At 47.6% G+C, this 9391-nt stretch overlaps 1 protein-coding gene across 1 annotated transcript in view; it reads left to right on the top strand.

Moving 5' to 3' along the window:
* tbc1d2 (TBC1 domain family, member 2) overlaps positions 1 to 7825 on the top strand; it is a gene marked incomplete at both ends in the record, with an annotated part of 21246 nt that extends 13421 nt beyond the window's left edge. The window contains 7 exons of the mRNA XM_080526985.1: positions 32 to 204; positions 493 to 805; positions 1388 to 1575; positions 1745 to 1865; positions 2804 to 2989; positions 6340 to 6461; positions 7621 to 7825. Of these exons, the coding sequence (XP_080383111.1) occupies positions 32 to 204; positions 493 to 805; positions 1388 to 1575; positions 1745 to 1865; positions 2804 to 2989; positions 6340 to 6461; positions 7621 to 7825 (1308 nt within the window). The remainder of the gene's footprint in view (positions 1 to 31; positions 205 to 492; positions 806 to 1387; positions 1576 to 1744; positions 1866 to 2803; positions 2990 to 6339; positions 6462 to 7620) is intronic.
* Positions 7826 to 9391: the final 1566 nt, after the last annotated feature.

Raw genomic sequence — 9391 nt, 5'->3', positions numbered from 1 at the left:
CTAAGCGTGTGTGTGTGTGTGTCTGCTCCAGTGTGCGTACCTGGAGGCCAGTAACTGTCAGAAGGAGAGCCGGTACCTGGGCGTGCTCCGTCAGCTGCAGGAGAACCGGGCCTTAGAACCAGGCCAGCGCCATGCCGTCAAGAAGATGATCGAGGAGGCGCTGCAGGGAGAAATGAAGGACGCCCTCAAACCCATCCCTGTCAGGTGACAGTAATCCCCACACCCTAGAAAGCTTCCTTTCCTAGCGTCCTTTCCTTCGTTGCAACTGAATCTATCTATCTATCTATCTGTCCGTCCATCCATCCACCCATCCATCCATCCATCCATCCATCCATCTCTCTATCTGTCAGCAGGGAGGATGACGACTATGGTTTCTATATGTCAGCAGGGAGCATGACGACTATGGTTTCTATCTGTCAGCAGGGAGCATGACGACTATGGTTTCTATCTGTCAGCAGGGAGCATGACGACTATGGTTTTATCTGTCAGCAGGGAGCATGACGACTATGGTTTCAAGGTGATCCCGGACTACGAGGTGGAGGACATGAAGCTGCTGGCGAAGATCCAGGCCCTGGAGATCCGCTCCCACAACCTGCTGATGCAGGAGGCCGGAGACCGGCCCTTGCTGGCCCGCTGGGCCCAGTACCTGGGGGGCCGTCCGGACCAGGACCTGTGCCCCTCCCCGGAGCTGAAGCACCTGCTGCGATGCGGCGTGCCCCGGGAGTACCGGCCACGGGTGTGGCGCTGGGTGGTCAGGGCACGCACACGCTCGCTCAGGGAGAGGCACCCCGACCGCTACGAACAGGTATCTGTCTGTCTGTCTGTCTGTCTATCTGTGTCCATATGTCTGTCTGTCTATCTGTCTGTCTGTCAATCTATCTATGTCTATCTATCTATCCATCCACCTACCTATCTATGCATCCGTCTATCTATATATCTATCCATTTGTGTCCATCTATCTGTCTATCTATCTACCTATCTATCTATCTGTCTGTCTATCTATCTATATATCTGTCTATCTATCTATCCATCCATCTGTCTATCTCACTGTCTATCTGTCCATCTATCTATTAGTCCATCCATCTGCCCATCTATCTGTCTATCTATCTATCTCTCTCTATCTGTCCATCCATCTATCTATCTATCTATCTATCTATCCATCAGTGACCATCTATTTATCCATCCATCCATCCATCCATTCATCTGTCTATCTATCTGTCTATCTGCCCATCTAACTATTAGTCCATCCATCTGCCCATCTATCTGTCTATCTATCTGTGTCCATCCATCTATCTATCTGTCCATCTATCTATCTGTCTGTCTGTCTGTGTGTCTGTATGTCTATCTATCCATCCATCTACATGTGATCCCTCCATCCTGCCTCCAGCTGTGTGAGAAGAGTCGTACGTCGCCTCACCCCGCCTCACGGCAGATCCAGTTGGACCTCCACCGCACGCTCACCACCAATCAGCGCTTCTCCTCGCCCTCGAGTCCCGCCCTCCAGCAGCTCCAACGCATCCTATTGGCCTTCTCCTGGCAGAACCCCGCCATTGGCTACTGTCAGGGTCTGAACAGGTACATGACTATGACTCCGCCTCACACAGCTTTATACAGCTGTGAGGTGCTATGAGCTAACAGTCTTAGTCTTAGAGGATAGGGGTTGGGGTTAGGGTGTAGGGTGTAGGCCTTAGGGTGTAGGGGTTCAGGCGTAGGGGTTAGAGGTTAACGTCTCCTTCTCTTGCAGGCTGGCTGCCATCGCGCTGCTGGTGTTGGAGAAGGAGGAGGACGCCTTCTGGTGTCTGGTGGCCGTGGTGGAGGCCATCATGCCCCAGGACTACTACACCAAGACCCTCATCGCTTCCCAGGTCAGAAACATCCATCTATGAATGAATGAATGAATGAATGAATGAATGAATGGTCTTTATTGTCATTGATATAGTGATATATATGATATATGATATGATATCATATGATATCATATATATATATGATATGGATATATATCCATTGATATAGGAGGAGAAGAGACAAAGAGAGAAGTGGAGGAGAGGAGTGGAAAGGGAGTGGAGGAGAGGAAGAGATCTTAAAAGACATCAGTCTTGTTGACCTATGGCTGAAGTACTGTACAGCAGTGGAGGCTGGCAGAGGTAGAAATCGGAAGAATGAATGAATGAATGAATGAATGGTCTTTATTGTCATTGATATAGTACAGGTACCAAACAACGAAATTTGGGAGGGGGGACTCCCCTGGTGCTAGGAAAGAGGAAAAAAACTAAAAAAAACAAGAAGGGAAAGGAGCTGGTTTACATAAATAAAGCGCCCTATGGGGCGCTTAGGTGGCGTAGCGGACTAAGCGTTGACCATGGACCATGCATGTCATCTCTTCTCTCTCTCACACCCATCCTTCCTGTCAAATCTCTACTATCTCTATCACAATAAAAAGAAAAAACATGAGTGGGATTGCCCCACTGAAAAAAAATAAAAGAAACATCCATCTACACACAGATAACAGATAAAACACTCCTCTACACACAGATAACACATATAAAACACTCCTCTACATACAGATAATACATATAAAACACTCCTCTACACACAGATAATACATATAAAGGTAGAACATATTACCATTCCTCATTCCATTCTTCCATGCATACAATGTGTGCTTATCCCTCCGCCAGGCGGACATATCACTACCCTACAGACCCGTGCATGGCCCTGTGTGTGCGTATCCCTCCGCCAGGCGGACATATCACTACCCTACAGACCAGTGTATGACCGTGTGTGCGTATCCCTCCGCCAGGCGGACCAGCGCGTGCTGAAGGAGTTCCTGGGGGAGAAGCTTCCCCGGCTGGCGGCCCACCTGGAGCAGCATGAGGTGGATGTGTCCCTCATCACCTTCAACTGGTTCCTGGTGGTGTTTGTGGAGAGCCTGCCCAGCGACATCCTGCTGAGGGTCTGGGACGCCTTCCTCTACGAGGGCACCAAGGTACCCTACACCCTGCACCCTACACCCTAGACCCTACACCGTGCACCCTACACCCTAGACCCTACACCGTGCACCCTACACCCTAGACCAGGGGTGCCCAATACGTCGATCGCAATCGACCGGTCGATCGCAAAGGTAGTATGGGTAGATCGCACGGCATTGAACAAAACCCAAAAGGAGAGAAAATAAAATAAAATCATCCATCCTCACTATGGCTTTTGCCACTTGATTGACGTACAGGTAAGCCAGTCTGAGATCTGCTCTTTTCACCTAACACACGGTTCACCACGCATGCGCAGTCAACAGCGGCAACTACAAAATACAAAATACCGGCGAGACTAATTACCTAGTTCCAATTTCTACTATTTACTATATAATACTAAAGAAAGGGTATACAAATGAGTGGGGAAGCTGGACCAAGTAAGAAACCAATAACGTACAACTTCCATCCAGAATGGGAGGAGGACTTTTTTACACGATGTGATATTGGAAGTGTCCAGAAGTGCGTCTGTCTGATCTGCAAAACTGTCTACGATGGCTATTTCGAAGAAGGGAAATGTGGCAAAAGAGCGAAAACGTACGGCTGCAACGATAGCTTCTTATCGCGTCAGTCACATTCTTGTTAAACACAAGAAGTCATTCAAAGACGGCAAAATTGTGAAAAAAGCGTTTCTCGAGGCTGCAGATTGCATTTTCGATGACAGATCCACAGTGGCTGATGACACCTTGCAAGCCTGCCTGCACCTTGCAACCAGCTCCTACAGCCCTGACTACTAGAAACTAGCTGCCTCCTCCCAGTGCCAGGTCTCCCACTAAGGTAGAGAAATGCATTTATTTCCTCCTTTCAAACTAGGGAACTACCTGTTTTGTATCTGGTTTACTTTTCTGTTTGTTGGATCAGTAGTTGGCTATGGTACTGCAGACTGGCTGTGTGTGTGTGTGTGTGTGTGTGTGTGTGTGTGTGTGTGTGTGTGTGTGTGTGTGTGTGTGTGTGTAAGAGAGAGAGAGAGAGGGGGAGAGAGAGGGGGAGAGAGAGGGGGGGGGAGAGAGAGAGAGGGAGGGTTTGTGCTATGGCTCCCTATGCAGACTGGCAAATGTGTGTGTGTGTGTGTGAATGTATGTGTGTGTCTGTGTGTCTGTGTGTGTGTGTGTGTGTGTGAGTGAGAATAGCAAAGAGGGAGGGTTTGTGATGGTCTTCTCCTGTGTGGCTGTGTGACAGAGAGAGAGAAAGTGTATTGTGAGTTTACTATGCAGGCTGGGAACCAGTGGCGGACTGGCCACCGGGCAAGCCTGGCAAATGCCAGGAGGGCCGTGAGACTCTGGGCCGCTCAGAATGTATTATATAAAAAAATATATATATTAATAATAATTAATAACTTATTTCAGCAGACCGCGGCCCAAAACATTTGATATCGGCCGGGCCATCCACGCAGTTCTGCATCGCGGATGCCCAGGGCCCTAAACCAATAGGAGCAGAGTTCCCCTATGGGGCGGAGCTCCACGATATAGAACTGGAGTATGTAAACCAATAGGAGCAGAGCTTTAGGTAGCGGGGTAAACCAATAGGAGCAGAGCTTTAGGTAGCGGGGTAAACCAATAGGAGCAGAGCTTTAGGTAGCGGGGTAAACCAATAGGAGCAGAGCTCCCCTATGGGGCGGAGCTCCACTCATAGAACTGGAGTATACCTCCATAACTATCGGAGTCAGCTCTATATCGCCAGTGGACACGCACCTCATGTCATCATTCCGTTTATAACAGCAGTTAACTTTACACTGCTTTCATTTTCAGAATGGGGGAATTTGATGAGAGCGATGCAGTTAATGTGCAACAACTGGATGCAGGGAGCAAGTGTAGTTGGAAGTAGGAATGCACCGAAATTCGCATGTACGTATTGGGCCGAAAATAGCACAAAAAAGTACATTCGGTGTGAAAAGGCTATTGAAAGAGATATTGACTGATGACTGCCTACTGATAATACATATAATTACAGCAAACATGTCTGTAATTTGGCATCTGTCCTCTGACTTTTTATGTTAACAATCCGTGTTGCGTGTTGCGTTTGGAAATAGGGCTGTTGTGTCGCAAATGCCAGGGCTGTTTTTTGATCCCAGTCCGCCCCTGCTGGGAACTGTGTGTGTGTGTGTGTGTGTGTGTGTGTGTGTGTGTGTGTGTGTGTGTGTGTTTGTAGTACGTGTGTACAAATTCGTTTGCGATGTTTAAACTAGACTGGTAGATCTTGGCAGACTGGCTACTTGAAAAGTAGATCTTGGTTCAAAAAAGTGTGGGCACCCCTGCCCTAGACCCTACACCGTACACCCTACATCCTAGACCCTACACCGTACACCCTACATCCTAGAGCAGGGGTGGGCAATTCATTTTCACAATGGGCCACATGAGAAACCGGGACTATTGTGGAGGGCCGGACCAGTAGGCTGAACTTAATTCTGCTCAATATTACTTTTATCGCTTTATAAAAAGCAGTAAATTATATGGTTTTGACTAGCTGCTACTGGTAAGAATACATGTTACGATAAGGCTATGAAAATGTGGAGTAGGTCAAATATTTTATAAACGTCAGAATAAAAAGTTTCAGAATAAAAGTCTGAAAAAAAAAGTTTCGGAATAAGTCTGAAAAAAAAAGTTTTCGAATAAAAGTCTGAAAAAAAAAGTTTCTGAATAAAAGTCTGGGGAAAAAAAGTTTCAGAATAAAAGTCTGGAAAAAAAAGTTTCAGAATAAAAGTCTGAAAAAAGTTGCAGAATAAAAGCCCGAAAAGAAAAGTTTCAGAATAAAAGTCCGAATTTTTTTAATAGGCACAAACTGATGTTGCAAAAGGTCAAAACTATAGCTGCATTTACTTCCCTGTGTTTAAATGAGTCCTCTTGCTCTTTTATATTTGACCTACTCCACATTTTCATAGCCTTATCGTAACATGTATTCTTACCAGTAGCAGCTAGTCAAAACCATCTAATTTACTGCTTTTTATAAAGCGATAAAAGGAATATTGAGCAGAATTAAGTTCAGCCTACTGGTCCGGCCCTCCACAATAGTCCCGGTTTCTCATGTGGCCCATTGTAAAAATTAATTGCCCACCCCTGTCCTAGACCAAATGACATCCTGCTGAGGGTCTGGGACTCCTTCCTCTATGAGGGTTTATGCCCTTAAACATTACATTTACATTTTGGGCATTTATCCTTTATCCAAAGCAATATAAATAACACATTTGTATTGAATTGTAAGTGAATCGTCTGACCCTGTTCTAACCCTGGGGTCCTGACACATCCTGACCCTGTTCTGACCCTGTGGTTCTGACCCCTGTTCTGACCCATCCTGACCCGTGTGGTGTGTGCAGGTGATGTTCCGCTACGCCCTGGCGTTGTTCAAGTACAAGGAGGAGGACATCTTAAAGATCAACGACAACGTGGAGATCTACCAATACCTGCGCTTCTTCACCAAGACTATCACAGACGGCAGGTGAGGCCATAACGGTCACAGTGTGTGTGTGTGTGTGTGTGTGTGTGTGTGTGTGTGTGTGTGCGCGTGCGGGGATTGGACAATAGATTTCTGCGTGAGTTATGTACTCCAGAAAGGCCATGGGTTTAACGGTTGCTTTGGATTAAATCTTTTGCAATATAAACAAATTGTTATTTCATGAGGTATGAGCGCCTAGGTTATCACAAACTAAGCCAAGCAGTAAATCAGACACAGTAGCTTTCTGCTCTGTTTTACAACCTCCAGCCACGATATTGAACTGTTATTTATATAACTCTATAACCCCAGAACGTAGGTCATTTTCTCTCTCTCTCTCTCTCTCTCTCTCTCTCTCTCTCTCTCTCTCTCTCTCTCTCTCTCTCTCTCTCTCTCTCTCTCTCTCTCTCTCTCTCTCTCTCTCTCTCTCTCTCTCTCTCTCTCTCTCTCTCTCTCTCTCTCTCTCTCTCTCTCTCTCTCTCTCTCTCTCTCTCTCTCTCTCTCTCTCTCTTTCTTTCTTTCCCTCTCTCTCCCATGGCCTATTTTAATGTGGCATTGCTAGCTTAGCGGAACAGACAGTGAAGCTATTTTTACCGGAGACAGACTTCAGCATTTATAATTCAGAAAGCAGTAGCAGTAGCAGTAGCAGTAGCCGGGGAAGAACTGCTATGTATTCAACATGTCAGGGAACGCAGGAGACTGGAGACTAGAGAGAGAGAGGATGGAAGAGGATCTTCTCTGTCTGTCTGTTTGTCTGTCTGTTTCTGTGTCTGTCTGTCCATCTGTCTGTCTCTTTTGTCTGTCCATCTGTCTGTCCCGCTGTCTCATCTGTCTGTCTGTCCCAGCTGTCTGTCTGTCTGTTCATCTGTCTGTCTCATCTGTCCATCTGTCTGTCTCGTCTGTCTGTCTGTCCCAGCTGTTTTTGTAATTGTTGATTTTTTTTTTCTTCAATATGCTTCCTGAATTGAAATCCCATTGACTTGATTTTCACTGAATCAACTGAATTGAAATTCAACTGACCCCCACCCTGCCTCTCTTCTCTGCCCCGCCCTCCTGCCTCTCTTCTCTGCCCCACCCTCCTCTGCCCCGCCCTCCTGTCTTTATTCCCCGCCCTCCTCTGCCCCGCCCTCCTGCCTCTCTGCCCCGCCCTCCCTCCCGCCTCCAGGAAGCTGACCAACATGGCCTTCGTGGATATGAACCCGTTCCCACGGCGACTGCTGCGGAACCGGCGTGCAGTACACCTGGAGCGCCTGCAAGGGGAGCTGAGGGAGCTGGAGGCCCAGCAGAGGGAGTTTGTTACTGAGAGCGCCGAGCGCAAAGACAAGGACCTGACGGACACCTTGGTCAGTGAAGATGACGAGGAGCTGTAGGGGGGGGGGGATGGACCAGGAGCGGGGGAGGGGGTCAGGGATGGGGGGGCTGGCTGATGAGGAACTGTAGGGGGTAGGGGGGTTAGGGGGTTAGCCCTCTTAGATCGGAGTTCACCAACCCAACCCTGAAGAACCCCACCCATCTGGTGCCTCCATAACTCCACCCCTGTCCTAACCCTGACCCTGACCGTGACCCTAACCCTGGAGCACATAGTCACACACTGGACACACCCCGCCTTAGGAACCAAAGCCAAAGATGAACAGGTGGAAATCCTCAATGTACTCAATGTTGACTTCACGCGTATTCTGCTCCTGATGTGATGTAGCCTACTGTATGGACGTGATGTAGCCTACTGTATGGATGCAGTGCAATGTGTCTGTATGATTGTATCACCATATAATTCACTTGTCGAAAAGCACATAAAGTTGATGTAAAAATGTTGTATGAGACAAACCTGGGGTGAACTGTATGTATGTATGTGTCTGTGACTGTTGGTTCATATAAATATGTCATGAGGCTGTTTTATAACATTTCTGAGTATTATTTATAATGGATGATTTAACCCAGGGTGGCTGGTGGAGGCTGGATGCCATTACTTATTCCTCATTCTATGCATTACAACAAGCCTGTCCTCCAATTTCTACCCCCCACAGCCTCCCCTGGCAGCCTGCCAGCCTGTGAAACACCCAGCAGATCAGGTACATAGAACAAGACAAGTCAAGATCAAAGATTTTCCATTTTATTACTTTTTTTTAAAAACAAATATACATAAGAAATAATAAATATAAAAATCAACACCCCCCCCCCCCTTCCCCCCCAAAAAAGAAACGTTGTCCATTGTTACAAACAACCAGTTTTGAGTCAAGCCCAACGCCCCCAGAGACTGATGCTGCGGCCCAGCCAGAGTAACAGTGTGTTCTCCCAGGGACTGTTCCACCCGGTCATGTGACTAAAATAGACGCGTGGCGGTTTCGAAGAAACGGAGAGCAGAGAACGTCGACTCGCCACTCGAAAAACGTCCAGAGGGCGGCCTGGCTGCGGGGAAAAGCTCTGGTTCTGTACGCCAAGTCAGTGTTTAAGTCACGTGGATCTGCTGCCTTGACAACCGAGCCACCTCCTACACAGAATGAGAATGAAGCAGGAAGATCTAGCCCCGGACTAACACGTGCACGTCGTCTAGGGTGGGATCATCAACTCGTCAGGTCGTCAGGACACACGTGGCTGGTGCACGGTTTTGTTAGCGCCCTGCTCTGACACACCCAATTCAACCAATCAACCACAGTCGTAGACGCGTGTGTTAGTGCTGGGCAGGAACAAAAACATGTGTCCTGTTCAGCTTTAGAGTTGATGAAACTGGTATATGGTCCTTGGTTTAGAGATAGCTAGTGACTTTACTGGATTAATTGTTCTAGAACACGGGGCAGGCTCTAGAGCACTGGACTGATGGTTCTGGAACACGAGACTGGCTCTAGAACACTGGACTGATGGTTCTAGAACACTGGACTGATGGTTCTAGAACACTGGACAGACTAGCTCTAGAACACGGCTCTCCCCTCTACGCAGGG

This window comes from Nansenia antarctica (genome assembly GCF_963989245.1).
Source record: "Nansenia antarctica genome assembly, chromosome: 3".
In the NCBI taxonomy this organism is placed as follows: domain Eukaryota; kingdom Metazoa; phylum Chordata; class Actinopteri; order Argentiniformes; family Microstomatidae; genus Nansenia; species Nansenia antarctica.
Note: the sequence above shows the minus strand (reverse complement) of the source record. Positions and strands in the feature narration are given on the sequence as shown.